The sequence below is a fragment of the Pagrus pagrus genome (assembly GCF_965226575.1).
Source record: "Pagrus pagrus genome assembly, chromosome: 1".
Taxonomy (NCBI): Eukaryota; Metazoa; Chordata; class Actinopteri; order Spariformes; family Sparidae; genus Pagrus; species Pagrus pagrus.
The window spans coordinates 38,529,934-38,554,335 of NC_140185.1; the positions used below are offsets into that span (position 1 = coordinate 38,529,934).

The 24,402-nt window shown below is 43.5% G+C and overlaps 1 protein-coding gene across 7 annotated transcripts in view; it reads left to right on the forward strand.

The window, feature by feature from the left end:
* vps13c (vacuolar protein sorting 13 homolog C) overlaps positions 1-24,402 on the forward strand; it is a 73,257-nt gene that overhangs the window by 10,038 nt on the left and 38,817 nt on the right. For 5 of the 7 annotated variants that reach the window (XR_014622429.1, XR_014622430.1, XM_084350760.1 and 2 more), the window contains 34 exons: positions 127-184; positions 1,320-1,447; positions 2,148-2,254; positions 3,242-3,416; positions 3,844-3,906; positions 3,981-4,122; positions 8,983-9,083; positions 9,212-9,354; positions 9,480-9,672; positions 9,774-9,888; positions 10,946-11,082; positions 11,250-11,382; positions 11,512-11,629; positions 11,717-11,849; positions 12,325-12,397; positions 12,663-12,763; positions 12,877-13,030; positions 13,551-13,630; positions 14,866-14,925; positions 15,107-15,257; positions 15,342-15,458; positions 15,560-15,663; positions 15,904-16,071; positions 16,934-16,969; positions 17,768-18,072; positions 20,507-20,654; positions 20,736-20,844; positions 21,026-21,159; positions 21,423-21,579; positions 21,791-21,870; positions 22,022-22,081; positions 22,509-22,662; positions 22,822-22,941; positions 23,023-23,126. Coding sequence is in view for 5 of the 7 variants with exons in the window: in XM_084350760.1 (XP_084206886.1) it covers positions 127-184; positions 1,320-1,447; positions 2,148-2,254; positions 3,242-3,416; positions 3,844-3,906; positions 3,981-4,122; positions 8,983-9,083; positions 9,212-9,354; positions 9,480-9,672; positions 9,774-9,888; positions 10,946-11,082; positions 11,250-11,382; positions 11,512-11,629; positions 11,717-11,849; positions 12,325-12,397; positions 12,663-12,763; positions 12,877-13,030; positions 13,551-13,630; positions 14,866-14,925; positions 15,107-15,257; positions 15,342-15,458; positions 15,560-15,663; positions 15,904-16,071; positions 16,934-16,969; positions 17,768-18,072; positions 20,507-20,654; positions 20,736-20,844; positions 21,026-21,159; positions 21,423-21,579; positions 21,791-21,870; positions 22,022-22,081; positions 22,509-22,662; positions 22,822-22,941; positions 23,023-23,126 (4,161 nt within the window). In the remaining 2 variants the exon portion in view is untranslated. The remainder of the gene's footprint in view (positions 1-126; positions 185-1,319; positions 1,448-2,147; positions 2,255-3,241; positions 3,417-3,843; positions 3,907-3,980; positions 4,123-8,982; positions 9,084-9,211; positions 9,355-9,479; positions 9,673-9,773; positions 9,889-10,945; positions 11,083-11,249; positions 11,383-11,511; positions 11,630-11,716; positions 11,850-12,324; positions 12,398-12,662; positions 12,764-12,876; positions 13,031-13,550; positions 13,631-14,865; positions 14,926-15,106; positions 15,258-15,341; positions 15,459-15,559; positions 15,664-15,903; positions 16,072-16,933; positions 16,970-17,767; positions 18,073-20,506; positions 20,655-20,735; positions 20,845-21,025; positions 21,160-21,422; positions 21,580-21,790; positions 21,871-22,021; positions 22,082-22,508; positions 22,663-22,821; positions 22,942-23,022; positions 23,127-24,402) is intronic. The other 2 variants (XM_084350757.1, XM_084350759.1) reach the window with 1 other exon arrangement.

Below are 24,402 nucleotides of genomic sequence, written 5' to 3' on the forward strand. Positions count from 1 at the left end.
CTTCTCCTCTTTCTGCTCCTCCTTCCGTTCCTCCTCCTTCTCCTCTTCCTGCTCCTGCTTCCGTTCCTCCTCCTGCTCCTCCTTCTTCTCCTGTTCCTCTTCCTCCTCCTCTTCCTCCTCCTGTAGGATCAGTTGAAGTGTGGGATCAGCAGTAAGGATCAGGAGCTTCCTCACTATCAGTACAGTGAGTTCTTCACACAGATCAGAACACCAACATTTTTTAGTCCTGAACTCCTGCTGACAGAAACTTTGTGAATGTTATGTTAACGTTATGTTAACGTTATGTGAATGTTGTGTGAATGTAATGTTAACGTTATGTTAACTTTATGTTAACGTTATGTTAACGTGTGAATGTTGTGTGAATATAATGTTAACGTTATGTTAATGTTATGGTAACGTTATATTAACGTTATATTAACGTTATGTTAACGTTGTGTGAATGTTATGCTAATGTTATGTTTACTTTATGTTAACGTTATGTGAATGTTTTGTGAATATAATGTTAACGTTATGTTAACGTGTGAATGTAATGTTAACGTGTGAATATAATGTTAACGTTATATTAATGTTATGTTAACGGTGTGTGAATGTTGTGTGAATGTTATGCTAATGTTATGTTAACTTTATGTGAATGTTATGTGAATGTTATGTGAATGTTGTGTGAATATAATGTTAATGTTATGTTAACGTTATGTTAACGTTATGTGAAATGTTATGTGAATGTTATGTGGATGTTATATGAAATGTTATGTTAACGTGTGAATGAAGTGTTAGCGTTGTAAGCGTTATGTTAACATTATGTGAATGTAATGTTAAAGTAATGTTAACTTTATGTGAACATTATTTGAATGTTGTGTGAATGTAATGTTAATGTTATGTTAATATGTTCACGTTATGTTAACGTTATGTGAAATGTTGTTAACGTTATGTTAACGTTATGTGAATGTAATGTTAAAGTAATGTTAACTTTATGTTAACATTATTTGAATGTTGTGTGAATGTAATGTTAATGTTATGTGAAATGTTAACGTTATTTGAAATGTTATGTTAACGTTATGTTAATGGTAAGTTCTGCTGCTTGCTGGTGTTCTTACTTTGTTACAGCTGAATTCAGTTCATTGATCTGTTTCAGTTTTCTGAAACACGTTACTGAGATCAAAGAAGCTGCTGCAAACAACAAACTGATATTATTTTTATTGTTGGTGTTGACATCTGCAGTGGCGTCTGCTCAGGAAGAGACGACAAATGAATCATGTATTGATCATCAGCTGATTGTTTGTAAATATTTACGTTTCACTGATTGGTTCATTTGTTTGTAGTTTTCAAGCCGATCTTTGCTTCGGCTAAAATGATCATCAACCCAAACGCAGAGTTGGAACTGAAAAGTCCCAAAGCCGACCTGCACCTGGAGGTTCAGAACATCGCCATCGAGATGACCAAACCACAGGTGAGACACGGACAAACAGACAGGTGAGACACGGTAAGACACTGACAGACAGGTGAGACACAGACAGATAGTCAGGTGAGACACGGACAGAGACGGTGAGACACGGACAGATAGACAGAGGTTTAGACACAAGGTTTAGATCAAATCAAATCAAATCAAATCAAATTTTATTTGTATAGCCCAAATTCACAAATCACAGTTTGCCTCAGAGGGCTTTACAATCTGTACAGAGACGACACCCTCTGTCCTTCGACCCTCGATTCGAGTGAGGAAAAACTTGCCCCAAAAAAGGCCCTTTTAACAGGGAAAAAAATGCGGAAGAAACCTCAGGGAGAGCCACAGAGGAGGGATCCCTCTCCCAGGACGGACAGACGTGCAATAGATGTCGCATGTACAGAGCAGATCAACGAGATCACAATGTATTCAATTATAAGCGATGGTTGACAGGAGTTTAGACACAAAGTTTAGACACAAAGTTTAGACACAAAGTTTAGACACGAGGTTAAGACTAGGGTTTAGATGTGCAGATAAGACTGATGGTTAAGACACGTGGTGTAGGTGTGATGCATCGTGTCCAAACCACGTGTGTCACTGAGTCGTGGTTAACTGTCTCACCACGGCCTCCTTTCTTTGAAAACAGCTCTCATGGTGTTTTTATCTTCAGTCCTGTGAAGGTGTTGATGTGTTCTGGTCTCTGTAGTACCTGACCATGCTGGAGCTGCTGGAGTCCATCGACTGCATGGTGAAGAACGCACCCTACAGGAAGTTCAGGCCTGACGTCTGCGTCCACAGCAGCGCCAGACTCTGGTCAGTGGAAACGAAATCTGTTCACAGTTTGGTTTATGTACTTTTACTCTGAAACAATGCTGACATCCTGTCAGTGCCTCCTACAGGCTGCACAGTCCATTACATCAACAAACACCCTCCTGGTCACTTGTCTCGTTCAGTCCCGAGGCTGGTGCTAAAGATAAAAAAAACTGTCAAGTCATTTGAAAAACCCATAAACCTCTGAGTGTGAAATTTGGTTTCTATGTAATCAGTGAAGCCTGAAGGAAAAACTTAATGAATAAATAAACACCAACACCACCTCGCCTCCAGATCGGAAGGAAACACAAACATTTAGATCCCTGAAGTTTGGATGAGACGACACAAAACAAAACCTGAAAATGAGGCTTTTATCTGAACTGAGTCTCACCTGAAGACCACTTCTGAAGAACACATCTGAAGGCCACTTCTGAAGAACACATCTGAAGGCCACTTCTGAAGAACACATCTGAAGACCATATCTGAAGAACGCACTTGAAGACCACATCTGAAGAACGCACCTGAAGACCACTTCTGAAGAACACATCTGAAGTCCACATCTGAAGAACGCACCCGAAGAACACACCTGAAGAATGCATCTGAAGACCAAATCTAAAGAACACACCTGAAGAACACATCTGAAGACCACACCCAAAGCATGCACCTGAAAAACGCACCAGAAGAACACATCTGAAGAATGCATCTGAGGCACACACCTGAGGAAATGTCACCATGTCACTGACATGTAAACAGGTTCATCCTATGGAGATCAGATAGTTCACTCACAGGCGGCCTGTCAGATATCTGATGTTTGTTCAAGGTTCGTCCTGACAGCGACACCAGAGGACAAACCACAGGTAACATTTGACTTGATGCCATCAGCAGAGAGAGATCATGTGATCCAGTTATGGCATTGGCTCTTAGCTGTTTTCAGGTGTTTCAGGTAAGTCTGACAGTTTTGGGTGTGTTTGTTTTGTGTGTCTGTTCCAGGTGGAGGTACGCCTTCAACAGCATTGTGGAGGTCCACATCAGACGTTTCAGTCACATGTGGTCCTGGTCCAACATCAGACAGCATCGAGAGACCCTGAAGGCCTACAGGAACGCCTACAAGACCAAACTGCTGAGTCAGAACAAACCGAACCAGGACGCCGAGCGACATGTCCAGGTGCTGCCTAATGTACACAAACACTTGGTTTAAACAGATAGACAGCAGAGTCTGGACCTGAGGAGTTGGCCCTCCTGTGTTGTGCCATTTGTTTATGGAGAGGTTGTTTTGTCTCCCCAGTGTACAAATCTTAAAAAATATCTTTAAAAAGATTAAAATAAGACCCAGTTTTCCTGGAGGCTGGAATGTGTGTTAGATTCACTGACCTCAGTCTGTTAGAGATAATCTGTGTTACATTCACTGACCTCAGTCCGATAGAGATAATCTGTGTTACATTCACTGACCTCAGTCCGATAGAGATTACCTGTGTTATATTCAATGACCTCAGTCCGATAGAGATGATCTGTGTTATATTCACTGACCTCAGTCCGATAGAGATGATCTGTGTTACATTCACTGACCTGCTGATGGAGTTTGTTTCCTGCAGGATCTGGAGAAAGTCCTGGACGTCTTCAACATCACTTTGGCCCGGCAGCAGGCCCAGATGGAGGTAAACATGATGAAGACTGAGGAACACACACAGACCTGAGTCCAGTTTAATTACAGATTGTCTTCCTCCTCCAGGTGATCCGGTCGGGACAGAAGGTGGTGGGGAAGAAGGCAGCGGTGGGGCAGAAGCAGGCAGGAGGAGGTTTCTTCAGCAGCTTCTTTGGTAGAAAGGCCAAGAAGGAGGAGCAGGAGTCGGAGGAGAGCCAGGAGACGGAGAGTAAGTGACTCATCTGAAAACAACCAATGAGATCATCGTCATCATCAGTATGATTACTTGTCTGATTACTTTGGATGATTCTTTATGTTGATGTTTGGATGATTCTTGACTTTGACGTTGGGGTGATTCTTGACGTTGATGTTGGGATGATTCTTGTTGATGTTGGGATGATTCTTGATGTTGGGATGATTCTTGACGTTGATGTTGGGATGATTCTTGACGTTGATGTTTGGATGATTCTTGATGTTGGTATGATTCTTGTCGTTGATGTTGGGATGATTCTTGACGTTGATGTTTGGATGGTTCTTGATGATGTTGGGATGATTCTTGACGATGTTGGGATGATTCTTGACGTTGATGTTGGGATGATTCTTGATGTTGATGTTTGGATGATTCTTGACGTTGATGTTGGTATGACTCTTGATGTTGATGTTGGGATGATTCTTGATGTTGATGTTTGGATGATTCTTGACGTTGATGTTGGTATGATTCTTGTCGTTGATGTTGGGATGATTCTTGACGTTGATGTTTGGATGGTTCTTGATGATGTTGGGATGATTCTTGACGATGGGATGATTCTTGACGTTGATGTTGGGATGATTCTTGATGTTGATGTTTGGATGATTCTTGACGTTGATGTTGGTATGACTCTTGATGTTGATGTTGGGATGATTCTTGATGTTGATGTTTGGATGATTCTTGACGTTGATGTTTGGATGATTCTTGATGTTGGGATGATTCTTGACGTTGATGTTGGGATGATTCTTGATGTTGATGTTTGGATGATTCTTGATGTTGATGTTTGGATGATTCTTGACGTTGATGTTTGGATGATTCTTGATGTTGGGATGATTCTTGACGTTGATGTTTGGATGATTCTTGATGTTGATGTTTGGATGATTCTTGATGTTGATGTTTGGATGATTCTTGACTTTGATGTTGGGATGATTCTTGACGTTGATGTTTGGATGATTCTTGATGTTGGGATGATTCTTGACGTTGATGTTTGGATGATTCTTGATGTTGGTATGATTCTTGACATTGATGTTGGGATGATTCTTGACGTTGATGATTCTTGATGTTTGGATGATTCTTGATGTTGATGTTTGGATGATTCTTGATGTTGATGTTGGTATGATTCTTGATGTTGATGTTGGGATGATTCTTTATGTTGATGTTTGGATGATTCTTGACTTTGACGTTGGGATGATTCTTGACGTTGATGTTGGGATGATTCTTGACGTTGATGTTGGGATGATTCTTGTTGATGTTGGGATGATTCTTGATGTTGGGATGATTCTTGACGATGTTGGGATGATTCTTGACGTTGATGTTGGGATGATTCTTGATGTTGATGTTTGGATGATTCTTGATGTTGATGTTTGGATGATTCTTGACGTTGATGTTGGGATGATTCTTGACGTTGATGTTGGATGATTCTTGATGTTGATGTTGGGATGATTCTTGACGTTGATGTTGGTATGATTCTTGATGTTGATGTTGGTATGATTCTTGATGTTGATGTTGGGATGATTCTTGATGTTGGGATGATTCTTGACGTTGATGTTGGGATGATTCTTGATGTTGATGTTGGTGTGATTCTTGACGTTGATGTTTGGATGATTCTTGACGTTGATGTTTGGATGATTCTTGACGTTGATGTTGGTATGATTCTTGATGTTGATGTTGGTATGATTCTTGATGTTGATGTTGGGATGATTCTTGATGTTGATGTTGGGATGATTCTTGATGTTGGGATGATTCTTGACGTTGATGTTGGGATGATTCTTGATGTTGATGTTGGGATGATTCTTGATGTTGATGTTGGGATGATTCTTGATGTTGGTATGATTCTTGATGTTGATGTTGGGATGATTCTTGATGTTGGGATGATTCTTGACGTTGATGTTGGGATGATTCTTGACGTTGATGTTGGGATGATTCTTGATGTTGATGTTGGTATGATTCTTGATGTTGATGTTGGGATGATTCTTGATGTTGGGATGATTCTTGACGTTGATGTTGGGATGATTCTTGACGTTGATGTTGGGATGATTCTTGATGTTGATGTTTGGATGATTCTTGACATTGATGTTTGGATGATTCTTGATGTTGATGTTTGGATGATTCTTGATGTTGATGTTGGGATGATTCTTGACGTTGATGTTGGGATGATTCTTGACGTTGATGTTGGGATGATTCTTGACGTTGATGATTCTTGATGTTGGGATGATTCTTGACGTTGATGTTGGGATGATTCTTGACGATGTTGGGATGATTCTTGACGTTGATGTTGGTATGATTCTTGATGTTGATGTTGGGATGATTCTTGACGTTGATGTTGGGATGATTCTTGACGTTGTTGATTCTTGATGTTGGGATGATTCTTGACGTTGATGTTGGGATGATTCTTGACGTTGATGTTTGGATGATTCTTGACGTTGATGTTGGGATGATTCTTGACGTTGATGATTCTTGATGTTGGTATGATTCTTGATGTTGATGTTTGGATGATTCTTGTCTTTGATGTTGGGATGATTCTTGTCGTTGATGTTGGGATGATTCTTGACGTTGATGTTTGGATTATTCTTGATGTTGGTATGATTCTTGATGTTGATGTTGGGATGATTCTTGACGTTGATGTTTGGATGATTGTTGATGTTGATGTTTGGATGATTCTTGATGTTGATGTTTGGATGATTCTTGACGTTGATGTTGGGATGATTCTTGATGTTGATGTTTGGATGATTCTTGATGTTGGTATGATTCTTGACGTTGATGTTGGGATGATTCTTGACGTTGATGTTGGTATGATTCTTGATGTTGATGTTGGTATGATTCTTGATGTTGATGTTGGGATGATTCTTGACGTTGATGTTGGGATGATGCTTGACGATGATGTTGGTATGATTCTTGATGTTGATGTTGGTATGATTCTTGATGTTGATGTTGGGATGATTCTTGATGTTGGGATGATTCTTGACGTTGATGTTGGGATGATTCTTGACGTTGATGTTGGGATGATTCTTGATGTTGATGTTGGTATGATTCTTGACGTTGATGTTTGGATGATTCTTGATGTTGATGTTGGTATGATTCTTGATGTTGATGTTGGGATGATTCTTGATCAAATCAAATCAAATCAAATTTTATTTGTATAGCCCAAATTCACAAATCACAGTTTGCCTCAGAGGGCTTTACAATCTGTACAGAGACGACACCCTCTGTCCTTCGACCCTCGATTCGAGTGAGGAAAAACTTGCCCCAAAAAAGGCCCTTTTAACAGGGAAAAAAATGCGGAAGAAACCTCAGGGAGAGCCACAGAGGAGGGATCCCTCTCCCAGGACGGACAGACGTGCAATAGATGTCCCATGTACAGAGCAGATCAACGAGATCACGATGTATTCAATTATAAGCGATGGTTGACAGGAGTGAAAGTACATAAAGATGTATTACAGCAATAATAATGAAATGCACATGGAAATGTGATTACTAGTGATAACAGTAGTAGTGATTAATGGTAAGGATAGTATGCAGTAATGCATTACAATAATAGTAGTGGAACGTATGTAACAGATGTGACTAATATTAGCGACAGTAGTGGTGGGTGTCAGGCAGGGTCATGGCAGTAGGCGCATCCACGATCCGGCAGGGTCATAGCAGTAGGCGCATCCACGATCAGGCAGGGCCATAGCAGTGGGCGCATCCACGATCCACGATGATGTTGGGATGATTCTTGACGTTGATGATTCTTGATGATGGGATGATTCTTGACGTTGATGTTTGGATGATTCTTGATGATGTTTGGATGATTTGTGACAGTTCATGTTGGGATGATTCTTGATGTTGGGATGATTCTTGATGTTGATGTTTGGAAGATTTGTGACGGTTCATGTTGGGATGATTCTTGATGTTGGGATGATTCTTGATGTTGATGTTTGGATGATTCTTGATGTTGATGTTTGGATGATTCTTGACTTTGACGTTGGGATGATTCTTGTCGTTGATGTTGGGATGATTCTTGACGTTGATGTTGGGATGATTCTTGACGTTGATGTTTGGATGATTCTTGATGTTGGGATGATTCTTGACGTTGATGTTTGGATGATTCTTGATGTTGGTATGATTCTTGATGTTGATGTTTGGATGATTCTTGACTTTGACGTTGGGATGATTCTTGACGTTGATGTTGGGATGATTCTTGACGTTGATGTTGGGATGATTCTTGATGTTGATGTTTGGATGATTCTTGACTTTGACGTTGGGATGATTCTTGTCGTTGATGTTTGGATGATTCTTGACGTTGATGTTGGGATGATTCTTGACGTTGATGTTTGGATGATTCTTGATGTTGGTATGATTCTTGATGTTGATGTTGGGATGATTCTTGACGTTGATGTTGGGATGATTCTTGACGTTGATGTTTGGATGATTCTTGATGATGTTTGGATGATTTGTGACGGTTCATGTTGGGATGATTCTTGATGTTGATGTTTGGATGATTTGTGACGGTTCATGTTGGGATGATTTTTGACGTTGATGTTTGGATGATTCTTGATGTTGATGTTTGGATGATTTGTGACGGTTCATGTTGGGATGATTCTTGATGTTGATGTTTGGATGATTTGTGACGGTTCATGTTGGGATGATTCTTGACGTTGATGTTTGGATGATTCTTGACGTTGATGTTTGGATGATTTGTGACGGTTCATGTTGGGATGATTCTTGACGTTGATGTTTGGATGATTCTTGATGTTGATGTTTGGATGATTCGTGACAGTTGATGTGTTCAGGTGATGTTTTATTGGTAGAGACTTTATGTTTCAGTGAACTGAACACATTTCTGCCTCTTGTGTTCAGGTTCAGGTTTGGAGGACCTCATGACGGCTGACGAAAAAGAGAAACTCTACACTGCCATCGGCTACAGTGGAAGCTCTCACAATCTCGCTTTACCCAAACAGGTAAACACACCTGCTTATTTATTAACTTTCCCTTTATATCCACAATCGGGACAAACTGTTTAAATCCACTACTGCTGAGTGAGACTGTAACTGTGTGTATGTGTGTCTCTGTGTTTGTGTGTGCTCAGTACGTGGCCGTGGTTGTCACCTTCCAGCTCTTCAGGACCTCTGTGACAGTCAGGGAGCAGCCAGACGTCCCAGAGATCCTCAAAGTCCAGATGATTGACCTCAGCACCAGAATCTCTCAGAGACCTGGAGCCCAGGCCTTCAGGTGAGCCTCTTCATCCTGTGACCACTTGTCACAGGTTTGATCCCTGTGTGGTGTCTGTGTTGTATGGTGGACATGACCAAACAATTCATCATGTGTTAATGAATGAAACGTCTGTGGTCCTGCAGGGTGGAGGCGGCGCTGCAGCACTGGTACGTTACAGGTTTACAGCAGCAGGGGGCGGTTCCTTCACTCATCGCCTCAGTGGGAGATGCCTCTTCCTCTCTGCTCAGCGTCATGTTCGAGTTAAACCCTGAGGAGAGTGTGGCCGACCAGCTGCTCAGAGTTCACTCTCAGCCTGTGGAGATTATCTACGACGCGGTAAACAGGAAGCAGGATGTGACCTCAGATCCCATGATTCACTTGTAAGTGATAATGAACCACAACAGTGACACGTGTGTTTCCTGCTGTTTGTCCTCCAGCTGACCGTCAACAGTCTGGTTGAGTTCTTCAAGACGGGGAAAGGTGTCGATCTGGAGGTGTTGACCTCAGCCACGCTCTCCAAACTGGAGGAGATCAAAGAGAAAACTGCCACAGGTCAGTTGGTTCAGGTGTTAACAAGTTCTTATTGGATGAATCACCTGGAGTCTGAGAACAGCTGCTCGAGCTTCAACTTCTCACCAAGTCTGAGTCCGGTGTTGAAATTTGTTTTGCCAGAAACAGTTTGTGTCTCTGTGTTTATTGATTGATTGATTGTATTTCTAAGAGAATTTGTACAGTATTAAACTAAATTAATGTGTTTCCCACACATTAATTTATTTTTGGCGATCCGCCACAATATCAACATTGGCTACCACATATTGATTTTCTATTTTTGGAGTTGCGCATCCCGTTCTCACTCACTCAAGACAGGCACCTGTCAGTGAATAGCATGATGTTATATACTCTGATACAATGGAGCGGTGTGGTTTTTAGTCTGCCGGTAAAACCAACGAAGAAGAGGAGGAGGACTATGTAACGCAGTTGGCTTGACCGTAACTTCCTCTGCAAAGAAGACGGCTGGCCTCATCGTTGAGATCAAGCCCCCACAAAGAGCCCTAGGCCTTGAAGCCAGTTTTTATCGTGGCCAAGCCGTGTAATTACATCGTCATGTGATGCAACATTGTGAAACACACGTCTGTAAAACATTAATAAAAGCCTCGCAACCCGCAAGATGACTCGTTTTACTGTCAGAATTTGCGCAATTCGGTCCAATAAAATTATAAGAGCCACCCGATTACATTTTATCCCCATCCAAGTTAGCTCAGTGCTAAACCGGAAGTTAGCCGACTTGGTCGGCGGAAGTCTCGAGTTCGCATGCTCTATGGCACCCCAGCTGGACAGCCACCACCACAATTAAAGTCTGATTCTGTGTGAAACACTAATAATGTTGGCATTTCATGCTTCATAGCAAAGTTAGCATTAAGCTAATTCAAGGAACATTAATGTTTTGTTGATTGTGACGCCTCCTGTGGACAAAACATGACGCTTCGTTCCGTACCACCAGACTACAGAGCAGCTTCTGTCCTCAGGCTGTGAGACTCCTCAGTTCAGTTAATCCAGTAGAGGACAGTCTGGTCCTCATCAGGACTCTGATGCATTCTGGTTTCTGCAGGTTTGTCTCACATCATTGAGACCAGGAAGGTCCTGGACCTGAGGATTGACCTGAAACCGTCCTACCTGCTAGTACCAAAGTGTGGTTTCTATAGCAACACATCGGACCTGATCATCGTGGACTTTGGCAGCCTGCAGGTGAGTTTTCATTTTTATTTGGACTTTTATAAATGTTGTTTTTTCTGTTCAGACTGACTGAAAGGAGAGTCTAAGACCACAAAGTTCAGTGGTCGTAGCTGTGTGTGTGTAGTTGAACATTATTGAATGTAACGTGGTTGTGTGTGTGTGTGTGTGTGTGTCTGTAGTTGAACAGTGTTGAGCAGAGCGGTCTCAGTTCGTCTTCATCCTCGTTCTCCTCTCTGGAGGAAATCATGGATCGAGCCTACGAGAGATACAACGTGGAGCTACGAAGAGTCCAGGTGCTCTACAGCAAGTCAGGTACACTATAACTACTCATAATCTACACAACTACACAACAACTATACAACAACTACACAACAACTACACAACAAGGACACACCTCCTGGAAGTCCATACTTCATTGATTCAGTTGTACATGACCTCCAGGTGAGGCCTGGAAGTCGGCTCGGCTGCAGGGTTCATCAGTTCAACACATCCTCCAGCCGATGGACTTCACTGTCCAGCTGGCCAAGTGTATGGTGGAGAAGGATGCAAGGATGCCCAGGTATGACTCCAGGTATCCAGTCTGCTGACTCATCTGTTCACTCACCTGTACATGTTGTGTCACTAATTTTGAGTGTTTGTGCTTCAGGTTCAAGGTTTCGGGGGAGCTGCCGCTGCTGCACATTAAGATCTCAGACCAAAAGATCCATAACGTTCTGGACCTGGTCGACAGCATCCCACTGCCCAACCCGGGCTCCTCCCCCTCCACCCCCACAGAGAAGGTAGACTTGGTACAGCCCGATCCCACTGTAGCCACACCCACTGAAATTAACACACCATTCAGGAGGTGAAACTGTCACTGTGAGCTTCAGTCAGTCAATGAGTCTCTGGAGAGTTTAGGGAGTGATGGGTGAAGTCTGTAGGTGTGACTTAGGTGTAGTTTAGGGCAGTGATGATGGCAAATTTAGCAGCAAAAAATGACAAAAAATGTTCAGAGGAGGGATGAGGAATGATGGCTGTCACAGAGCAGGGAAATTTAGGGGAGCGACAGGGAAAGTTTGGATTAAATAAGAATATCTTTGGGGATTGTCGGGAGAGTTTTCAGATATGTTTAGTGATGCTGAAGTTTGGGGAGTGACGGTCGAAGTTTAAGGATTGACAGCTAAAGTTTAGGGTGTGAAAGGAAGTTTGGGGTGTGACGGTTGGACTGAAGCTCAGGACTGATGTCACCATGTTTGGCTGTGTTTCCTGCTGCAGGTGCTGTCGTTGGCGGAGGTCAGACCTCGAGCGCTCAGCCTTCACCCCACACTCCTCGACACCTTGGAAACAGGTCGGTGCTGCTGCGCTCGGATTGGTTGTTAACCATTGTTGAATCACAAAAACTGATAGTGTCACATAACTGACATGAAACAAAAGAATTACAAAATGGAGAAATATTTCTAGACCAAGGATGTATTTAGTAGTTACAGGTGTGTTTCTTAATTTTAGTTATTTATTTATTTAACAGAGGGACTGAAGCCGTCCACCTGTTTATTGAATGTTAAGTTTTAATGTTGATTATCATGTTGTAATTAGTGTTTGCGTGCTGTGTTCAGATTCAGATGAAGACACCAGCGAGAAGTCAACAGATGAGGATCACCAGCTCTCGGCTTTGGAGGAACTCATCGACCTTCACTTCAAGTTTGAAGTCAAGGAGGTTTGTCTGTTTCTCTGGCCTCAGGTCAGGTCATCATGAGACTCACAGGGGGCGTGGCTTAGAGTCATAGTTATATTAAGTCAATGTGAGACAGTAGTGTGTGGTGTGTTCAGGTGCTGTTGGAGCTGACCCGACAGGTGGACCAGGAGAAGACCGTCCTGTCCTTCAGCGTCCGTCAGCTGGGAGCTGAAGGGAAGAGGCGGAGCTTCGACATGAGTGTCACCTCATACCTGCGCAGAGTTACACTTGACTACTGCGACGTACCAGGTAACATAACTATAATAATAATTATTATTTGATTATGATTTCTAACATATATGAATCATGTAATCACCAAAAAACAAACGTCCGGCTCTCGTGATCCACAGCTGCCCGATAATCAGCCGATCAATCTGCTAACGGCTGTTTCTTCTCCAAACTATTGTTATTATATCAGCCTTTAAAAATCGACCTGCACTTGCAGCTGGTAAAGATGGAGCTCATGTTAATGACTTAATGCACTGCTGGGCAGTTAAATTGTAATTGTTGTAATTTATTAGTTGATTTTTTATTTTCTATTGAAAATTTGATTCTTCACAGTAACTCGTAACTAAAACTATCAAACAATTGTAGTGGATTTTAAAGTACAGAGCAGCAGAAAATGAAAAGGTGCAAGTATGTCAAAATTGAGCAGAACATGAGTGAATGTACTTGGTTACACCGGTTTCCTTGATCACTAAAACTAGTTTTGGTATGGGTCCCGAGGAAGGTCATGTGATGTAATGTGGTTTAATGTGTTTGTCTTCAGGTGGCATGAATCGTCCGCTCCACCTGATCAGCTCCTCGGAGCAGCAGGGCTCCGACCTGCTGAAGGTGGAGTTCATCAAGGTGAGCACACACACACGCACGTGAAGTTAAATGAGTGACAGAAAAACTTTTGGGAGTGATGACTGAAGTGATGGATAACACTGCAAATATATAATGCTGCCTGAAAAAAGATAAAACCAAACAAACACCAAGAAATCTTTACTCAAACATACACAGTCAAGAGTCAGGGTTCATTCATTTCTAGAACTGTGCTGGAAGCCAGTTGTTTATGTTATTGGACTTCATCTCTAAACTAACGTTAGCTCTGTTGCTCTCTGTTAGCGGAGTGCAGAGAGCCTCTGAGACGAGGCACTAATTAAATAAATTTAAGGTCACATCCTTTGGACTGTCGCAGAAAATCTGACCTGCGTCCTTCACAAAGAAATGCAAAGTCCAGCAGTTTAAACCAACTTCAACAAGAGGCAACTGAGAGAGACGGAGAAGGTCTCAGTTATTAGTGACATTACAATACACTCACAAATGGCCAATAAAAAAAATTAATATATGTACATTTTTAAAAAAAGACTTTTAGACTTTTTATGCAGAGGGACGATGATGGCTGTCGTGAGACAGGAGGAAACGTGAGGTGTCAGTAATAACATCAGCATGTTGTTATTACACGTCCAGGTAATCATCTGCAGGTGGAGAAGACTTCACAGCTGAGTCTCTGTTGAGGAGATCATAAAATCTGTTGAGCTCTGAATTCATCCATCTACTTTTTCTCAAACACATTTTCAAAAGGATCACAATGGATAACAAAAGACTTATACATACAATACGGTACCGCTCATAATAATGTGGCCACGAGTTTTAAAGAACTCAGATTACTTGTTTTTTGGCCTTTCATGGCACATTTTTATTTTTATTCGATACGGGATAAGAGAGAGGGGGGTTGACATACAGCAAAGGCCTACAGGTCTGACTCGAACCCTGGGCCTCTGCAGCGAGGACACAGCCTCTGTACATGGGACACAGCCTCTGTACATGAGACACAGCCTCTGTACATGAGTGCTACTGTGTGATTGTCGTGTCTTGACAAAGATCTTTGTGACTGAAACGTCAAAGCACCATGAAGAGATGAAGCAAGTTGTGTGTGTGTGTGTGTGTGTGTGTGTGTGTGTGTGTGTGTGTGTGTGTGTGTGTGTGTGTGTGTGTGTGTGTGTGTGTGTGTGTGTGTGTGTGTCCTGCAGACACATGAACACACACCATACTGACTCCACATCTGAACATGTTTCTGTGTGCGTGTCGTCCTGCAGGCCGACCCGAGTGGTCCCAGCTTCCAGACTCTGTTCAACAACACCGAACAAACCCTGAAGGTGGGTGGAGGGCTGGAGGGCTGGAAGGGGCTTGTGTTGATGAAAGCTGAAGTAAAAGGGGCTCCTAAAAGTAGAATTTAATTATATTTGTGTTTCTGCCTCTTAGTGTCTTGTTCTTCCTCTCAGCTGACAGTCAGGTGTTCACAGGTGTCTCACAGCTTTTCACCTGCTGGTGTTTCAGGTGGAGTTTTCCTCTCTGGACTTCCTCCTTCACACTAAAGCTCTGCTGTCAACCATCACCTACCTGACCAGTGTCGTGCCACCAAAACTCTCCGCCGCACGCGACCGAGATACCGAACAACAGGTGGAGAAGAGCGGACAGGGCCGGACAGGTGAGTGTCTGCCCACAGGTGTCAGAATGTCAGGATGTCTCGTCTAAAGTGTCTTTGACTCGTCATGTTATGATCTCTCTCCAGTGTCTAAAGGGGCGAAAGATGGCGGCGTGTTCAGCTTTAAGCTGTTCGCCATGTTGGGTTGTTTCCATGTGGAAGTGTGTGATGATCGCCACAGCATCGCTGACATCAGAGTCCAAGGTACCGAAACATGTTTAACACAAACTGAAGTGAAGTGAGCCGACAGAGACGCCGACACGTTTTACTCATTAATGCATCACCTGACTGTCGCTGCCCTGCAGGAATCGATGCATCGGTGTTGGTGCAGGCGAAGGAGACAGAGGTGTTCGCCCGACTCCGAGACATCGTTGTCACAGATGTCAACCCCAAAACCATCCACAGAAAGGTCCCCAACACTTGTTCACTGTTTATTTCTCATACAGGCACTTTGTTAGATTTAGTTTTATGATCCCGTATAAAAATACACGTATGAACGATGAGCTCCAGTTTGTGTCTCGTTGTTTTAATTGGATTAAATCTTCAGCAGAACCAGGATGAGTATCAGGAGTAACAGTAGAGTGATAGTAGCACCTTCATGAGCTCTATGAGATGATGCTGTCCTCCCTCCTCTTCCTCCCCCCTACAGGCGGTGTCCATCATGGGTGAGGAGGTGTTCAGCTTCAAACTCTGCTTGTTTCTGGGGGCGACGGAGGGGGAGGGTTACAGCGACACGTCGAAGGTGGACGGGAAGGTCACGCTGCGTCTGGGCTGCATCCAGATCGTCTACCTGCACAAGTTCCTGATGTCGCTGCTGGTCAGATATCACACCTGGACAGACACACACATTTATATATGTGCAAATACATACACATAAATACATCTCTACACACACACAAACTCACTTGTACATGAATACTTAAGCACACATATTTCTACACACGCTCTGTGTAATTGATCTTTCTGTTTTCAGTTGCATCAGTTTTGTTTTTTTTAGAATCTAAATTTATTTAAAAGTGTTTTTATATTTATTTGAGTGTATTGTGTTGTGTGTCTGATCATTTAAACAGGAAGTCATTGCACTGCAAACACATGAGATTTCATATCTTTATTTCTTTACTAGAAATCCCACAATGCCGTGCTTCACATTTGATAGATTTGTTCTGCAGTGTCCTGAATCGGTGTTGGTACAGACAGATCTGGACAAAATGTTGAGTGTCCAACCGACCAACCAGCAAGCAAACCACCTGACCAGCTGACCAATCGACCCGTAGCAGTTAGCATTGACAGTCTTACCTGTCACAGGTTAACCCTGTTTTCAGTGTTACTCCAGTTCAACTGTCTGTGGGACCAAACCTGTTTTAGGATCACTGTTTGGGATTAATGAGACACTGAGATCTTCTAAAGACACAAACAGGACCGGTGATGAGTGAAGACAGGTTCTTTCCTCAGTTTTAAAGGAAATAACATTTTGAAAATCTCCACGTTATTAAAATGAACTCTAACCTCTGATGTGTCTGTAGCTGTAATATATATGTTATATGTAACATGGCAGTGTGAAATGATTGTGTGTGTGTGTGTGTGTGTGTGTGTGTGTGTGTGTGTGGTGTCTCTTGTTGCATGTCTCTCTCTACAGTCTCTCATGTTTCTGGTCTTGTTCATGTGTTTTGTTCTTTCAGGCTTCTTTTAGCTTTCAGTACTGGTCTGCTGATGAGGTACAGCGTCCAGCATGCAGCTCTGAACTGCATCAGTCCTTCTGCTTTAGCTTCACTCAGCGACTCCACTGCACCCCAGTCCACCTTAAATATCATCTGGGTTAAGGTTCAGAATATGATGATCAAGTCAACCCTCGTCCTTGACTTCACGGCTGGTTTTTAATCGAGAACTTGGGTTTTATCTGAGCCAGAACCATGTTTGAACCCAGTTTGACCCAGAATGAGAGAAAAGCTCAAAAGTACCACCTTAACAAAAATACTACCTTAACAAACATCACAGTGGCGCAATAAAACAAAAACTCATGCTTTTCATAACAGTTCCTCCATACGTGCTATGCTACTCACTCTGCTGCCATCACCCCCCCCCCCCCGTCAGTCACATGACTCTGCCTGTGACCTCACTTCCCTCCTTGAAAATGGTTCTGCACTTTATTTGTTTCAAAAACTTCAGATTTGATTAAATTAACCTCTGATTATTCCCTCAATTATTGATTCATAAATGTGTTTTTGCGTTTACACACTGAAAAGTCAATCGTCTTTATACTTTAAAGTTTGTTATTGAACCAGCTGACGTGTACGTGCAGAAACATGTTGTTTTATGAGTTAAATGAATGACGTGATTATCAGTCTGAGGTTCATTTCATTCATCTGAAGGTTTATGAAACAGAAATGACCGTACACTCTGTCCAGGCAGTGAACGCCTCATATCGGTTCCCTCTGACTTTGCTCCTCATGGCGTCTTCATCCTGTGACGCCGGGTTGGTTGTTGTCTCACTGCTGATGTATTCTGTTCTTCAGATGTTCATCGATAACTTCCAGACGGCTAAAGAAGCTCTGAGCGCTGCGACAGCTCAGGCGGCGGAGAAGGCGGCGTCCAGTGTTCGAGGCTTCGCCCAGAAGAGTTTCCGTCTGTCCATGGACATCAAGCTGAAGGCTCCGCTCATCATCATCCCACAGTCCTCCACCTCCCACAATGCCGTGGTGGTGGATCTGGGTCTGATCACGGTGGGGAACAGCTTCTCTCTGCTGCAGGCTGAAGGTTTCTCTCTGCCGGCTGTGGTGGAGAAGATGGACGTCAAGCTGACTCAGCTGAAACTCTCCAGGTATCAACACAAAACCTCAGAATAAAACAAAAAGGTCCGTTTTTACTTATTTATTTAGAAACCGGTATGTGGTTGAGGTAAGAAATCAGCCTGATCAGAATCAGAATCAGAATCAGAATTCCTTTATTTGTCCTGCAAATGGGGAAATTTCTGAGTCACAGCAGCCAAAGGACTAACCCTAACCCACTTAAAGCTATAGTTGGTAATGTTGGAGAGCTAGCAAGATTTGAAAGTGGCACCTCGTCTAAGCTCCGCCCCCTTCTCCCCCTCCCGTCAGTGCTCCGTCCAAAGCCCCGCCCCCACAAACTTGAACGCGCATCAGACAGTCCATCAGCAGGGCAGAGGAGAGCCGTTAGCATTGGGCTAATACGAGCTACAAAAGTAGCTAAGTTGGCTAACGTCACATATTTCATGAAAATAACAAATCCCCCCCGAAGCAAAACAACTAATTACCTGTCCAACAGAGAGACAGCAGCCTCTGCATCACTTCTGGAAGTGCTGCTTTAGCTGCGTTTCCTCTGCCACTGTTCTCCTGCTAACTGTGCTAACTCTTCTTCTGCTGTTGTTTTATGGCTGTTGGCAAACAGCTGTTAGGTGCATTACCGCCCCCATCTGACCTGGAGTGGATCTCCTGCTAACTCCATATGCAGTGTGCTGAATATATCCGGCAACATGTGATGAGTGCGCGCAGGGAGGAGGGGGGACAGAGGGGGGTGCAGGCAGGACGAGACATGAAGGCATCTGATTGGTTCTTTCAACTCGGACCGAGAGGCAGGGATTGGTCAGAGTCTTTACAGGCCTGCAGCTGCCACAGAGGTCTGACTTATTTCAGTCCTTCTTCTGAACTTTTCTATGTATCAGCCTGTCGCTGAAGGAGCTGCTCAGTGCTGTGATAGTGACCTGCAGGGGGTGGGACTCCTTCACCAGCAGCGATGACAGCTTGTCCATCATCCTGCTCTCTCCCACCTGCACTGGGTCAAGAGGGCGTCCCAGGATGGAGCTGGCCTTCTTGATAAGTTTATCAAGTCTCTTCCTATCTGCTGCCGAGATGCTGCCGCTTTAGCAGACTACACCATAGAAAATGGCTGATGCCACCACAGAGTCATAGAAAGTCCTCAGGAGCGCCCCCTGCACTCCACAGGACCTGAGCTTCCTCAGCAGATGGAGTCTGCTCTGACCTTGTTGTATGCTGCTGCAGTGTGATCAGTCCAGTCCAGTTTATTGTTCAGGTGAACTCCCAGGTACTTGTAAGACGTCACCATCTCAATGTCTGTTCCCAGGATGTTCACCTGTGTGCAGGGTTGTTTGTGCCTGCGGAAATCCACCACCAGCTCTTTGGTCTTCCCGGCGTTGAGCTGGAGGTGGTTCCGCTGGCACCAGTCCACAAAGTCCTGAATAAGTTCTCTGTCGTCCCCGTCCCTGATGAGGCCGACGATAGCAGTCGTCAGAGAACTTTTGTAGATGGGGGTGGGGTGTTTGGTGCGAGAAGTTGATTGGACAAACAAGAAAAATAAAGATGTTCAGAGTCACACAGGGAACAAAGAAGCAACGCAGTGAATTCACTAAACTGAAGAAATATCATTCAGAACCAGAACAACACACAAACAAACAAATGAGCAGACATTTCTTAAAGCTGACTCTCTGTGATACAACAAAACAGGAGAACATCTTCTGCGTTATTCACAAGTGTTTATTATTCTCTTGACTTAGAAGATTTACACAGACAGGGAGGAGAAAGGATGAGGTCCGAACAGACGGCAGGATCGGAGCATCTTGACAGCAGAACTACTCTTTATTGTGACGCAATGATTTCTCGGTAACACTTTAGATTAGGGAGCACATATTAACCATGAACTAGTTTCTTATTAGCTTATTCTTATTAAGGGGTTTACAACAACTCCCTAACTCACTATCAATAAGCAGTGATTAGGAAGTTATTGAGGGAAAACTCTCACAGTAATTAATGGCCTAGTAGTTGCAGAATATGATCATGCAGAATAAGGCATTAGTAAGTGATTTATAATGGCTTAAAAACAGCCAATATGCTACTAATATGCATGCTAGTAAGAAACTAGTTCATGGTTAATATGTGTTCCCTAATATATACCGATTTCTCCTCAGAGTCTTCAGAGAGTCTTCCTCCTTGTTTCCTGTCAGCCTCTTCTCTCTGTATGTCTGATTGAGGGTGAAGATGACAAAAGAAATGGCAGAATTTTGTGAATAGACCAAACAGCTGCTGTAGTATTGGTTTAAAATGGAGACGTCTTCATCAGGGCAGAACCTCTGATTAGACGTAGAAACTGTGAATATTTGCTGTTTGTCTTTCTGAGCGACCCCGAACACACCGACACTTCCTGCTCTGATCATTCAGACATGATGACGACCACGTGGATAAAAACAGAATGCTGATTAAACATTGAATACGTGTTCTTAGAACCACGCTGAAGCCAGACTCCTCGCAGCCCGACATTGAGATCCTCCAGCCAATCAACTTGGAGCTGCTCATCATCAGGAATCTGGCTGCTTCATGGTTCACCAAGATCCCCGGGGTCCAGGTCCAGGGAGTCCTCCGGTCCCTCACCGTAGGTCTCACATGTTTGGTGTTGTTTAATTGGGTTTAACGTTCCTCAGAGTGAGACATGAAACTGTGTCATGCTCGTCAGATGAGTCTGGGTGAGGAAGACCTCGGCGTGCTGATGAAGATCCTGCTGGAGAACATCGGGGAGGGAAGTAAAGAACACAGCATGGACGTCAGGAGACAGGTGGCTCAAGGTAACTTTACTCTCAGTGCATGATGGGAAATCTGACAGAAACTCACGATGTTTCACCTGTGCATCAACACTGGTGTTATATAAAACCTCGCTACCTTTGAGCGCCGATGTGAATCTGGTTAATTTCACCAATCGGATGCAAACAGAAAATCTGATTTTTACTGACTGGTTTCCCCCCTCAGAGAAGGCGGAGCTTGCTGAGCAGCAGGCTGAGGTGGTGTCGTTACAGACGGGATCTGACGGTGTGTTGGCTTCCACCAACGGAGGTCTGACGGAAAACACGATCAATATTCTCCTCAACTTTGAAATCAAAGAGGTATGAAATCTGCAAATGCTGTGAGAAGTTTGATCCAGACTTCTTTTCAGTCCTTCTGTCTGTCGACCCAAAAATCAAACCAAACACTCTTCCAGCGCCTGAAGTCTGGACCAACAGATGAAACAGAAATGTTACTGTAGCTCCCGGTGTGATCAGGAATCATTCGTCACTTTGTTCAGATTTCTCCTCAACACTGCAGCTTTCTGCCGACCAGCCTGCAGGTGTCTTATTCATCTGGTTCTGTTTCCTGTTTCCTCTGTAAGGTGTTGCTGACTCTGAAGAAGCCCAGAGAGCAGAAGGAGTCACCCTTCCTGGTTTTTCAGGTCGCTCAGCTTGGCGTCGACACCAAAGTCAGGAAATATGACATGTGTGCCACAACTTACATCAACAAGATCACAATGAAGTGCCTGGAGTTCAAAGGTCAGAGCCCCTCAGCAGACCATGACTGAGTGATAATTACCTTCCTCTGTGTGTAAAGGTCGATGATGATCAACTTTTACTTTTACACCCTGTAGTGTTTTCTTTGCCATCCCAACTGGTTCCTGTGTGGACAGGAAGCAGCTGATCAAACAGAAACATGTGCAGCTGTTTGTTTCCATGACGTGATTTCTTTGGTTTCTTCTGGTTTCAGACTCGAGTGGTGAGCCGCTGTGTCTCATCAGCTCTTCGGTGGAGTCTGGAGCTGAACTGCTCAAAGTGCAGTATTTCAAGGTGATGACATCACTAACTCACTTTTCCACAGATTACCTGTTGAGATGCACAATTGTGCTATCATATGTGAGAGCACAAGATTACCCTTGAGCAGAGAATAAAGACATTTAATCTCCTTGAACTTCCTGTTTGTGTGACTGTGTTTCTTTAGGCCGACCGCTCGGGGCCGAACTTCTCCACCGTCTACAAGAACACGGAGCAGATGATCAACGTGAGTTCATCCTCAAACACTCACTGATCAGCTGTTCCTCCCACAATCATGTTAATTAATGTTTCAGTGGGAAACGGAAGCTATTTGGCTCCCTCTGGTGGTCAGATGAACAGATGAAGTGTTTTTTATACAATGCTGTCTTGTTCTTAATTTCCTAATAGTGTTCATTGAATGGCTTTGAAAGAACTCTGATTCCTAGTTGTGACTGTGGGGAACATGAATTTGAAGACGTTGGTCTGCAGGTCACACGTGCAGTTAGTCGAAATTGATCATTTGAAACTCTGCAAATGAAGTCTGTCCCCTAAACTACAGAGTTTATTTTCCTAGAAAGCACTTAAAATTATTCTGAAATTATAGGCCTAAAGTAAAATAAAGTGTTACAGATGAATATTACACTCATTAACTCTCTCTCTCTCTCTCTTTGCAGGTAACCTTCACCTCTCTCGACCTCATGCTTCACACTGAGGCTCTGCTGTCAGCCATCAACTTCCTGTCGGCAGCGCTGTCGTCTGGCAGCGTCCTGTCTCCAGAGAGAGAGATCAGACCAAAGACAGAGGACAAGACAGTGTCCACCAGGTCCAGTCAGTACAACTCACAAAAACGATCTTAATTGTCATCCTGTTAAACGTGCAGTGAAACAAACTGCCGCTCTGTGGGTCTAAAAGTATGAACATTGTCCTCAAAATCTGAAATACTTTCAGCCTATCTTCAACTTGTCTTATTGTTGTGTTTCCTGTCAGCTGCCCTGGTGTCACCTGCAGACAATGAGGTCATCGACCTGAAGGTGATGATGACGCTGGGAGCCTTCAATGTCCTGGTGTGCGACCAGAGCTGCAACATGGCCGACATCAAGATCCAAGGTACTGAGGAACAGCTGAGTTTCTGTCTGCTTTCCTTCGTCGACACTAACCCTGAGTTACCTGATGTGTTGTGTTTTTCAGGTCTTAATGGCTCTTTGCTGATGCAAGGACCACAAACTAATTTAACGGCCTGCCTGAGAGATTTCATCGTCCTCAATGTTGATCCTAAAAGCATCCACAAGAAGGTCAGTCAGTTGTCATAGTGTGGTAATGCCGATTATAGAGATCACATTTAATCAGAAACAAAGTTCACTCTGAATGATTCAAGACTCTGTTAGCTGTCTGTCTCTCTTTCAGTACTGGCATCAAAACTGACGATATTACATTTATTCCTCATACATTTTACATAAACCGGTTTTCATTTGCTCTTGAAAGTTCCCCTGGTGAACTTAGTGTTAGATGAGCTGCATCACAGGACTGCGTAGAGACTTGTCCCAATAGAATCAAGCATGGTCTTGGTTTGATGGCACTGACTGGGATCATATAAGAGAGATTTGAGATTTCAAGCACAAATTATAGTTTACAGTAAATTATGTATAGTTTAAACTACTTTGGACAGCTCCGGACTCTCCTGGACAAACCTAGACAGCCTCAGAGCACTCACAACGGCCTTGATTTCTTGAGTTTCTAGTGTGTCTCTGCTTGAGCACCATGGGCTGCCACAGATGACACTAGAATCCTGTCAGGTATGCTGAAGGTCCTACCCAGGACTAATCGGACATAATCTGGATTACCTCAAACTATCCTGGACTGCTTCAGATGACTTAAAATCGGAGTAGACAACCTGTTGAGACGATGTCATGCTCCGTCAGTGTGATTCTCTCAGTCACACTGTTGTTATTTGCATTTTCTTAGCTGAGCTATTTCAGCTATTCAGCTAAATTTGTTTCAAGTTTATGAGACTGAACAGACAGATGAACATGTGGTGCAGAGGGGCAGACCTGCCTTTTAAACCTGGCATGAAGATGTATGTCGGTGGTGTGAACATCTGTTCCAAGTTTTGGAGCTGCAACGGGAAAAGCTCGCTCCCCTCTGAGCTTAAGCCTCGCTTTAGGCACTGTCAGGAGCAGCTGGTCAGCTGACCTGAGAGCGGCTGGGAGAGTAGGGGTGCAGCAGCTCAGAGAGGTAAGGAGGGGCAAGGCCATTCAAGGATTTAAAAGCAAATAAAAGAATTTTAAAATGAATCCTTAAATGGACAGGCAGCCAGTGGAGTGAAGATAAAATAGGTGAAATGTGCTCATACTTGCGTGTGCCAGTTAAAAGATGTGCAACAGCATTTTGTACCAGTTGAAGACGGGCGATGGAGGACCCACTAACCCCCATATAAAGTGCATTACAGTAATCCAGCCGAGTGGTCACAAAGGCGTGGATTACTGTCTCAAAGTGCTTTCTCTGAAGGACTGGTTTTATTTTTGCCAGCTGCCTCAACTGAAAAAAGCTCGACTTCACCACAGCTTTAAT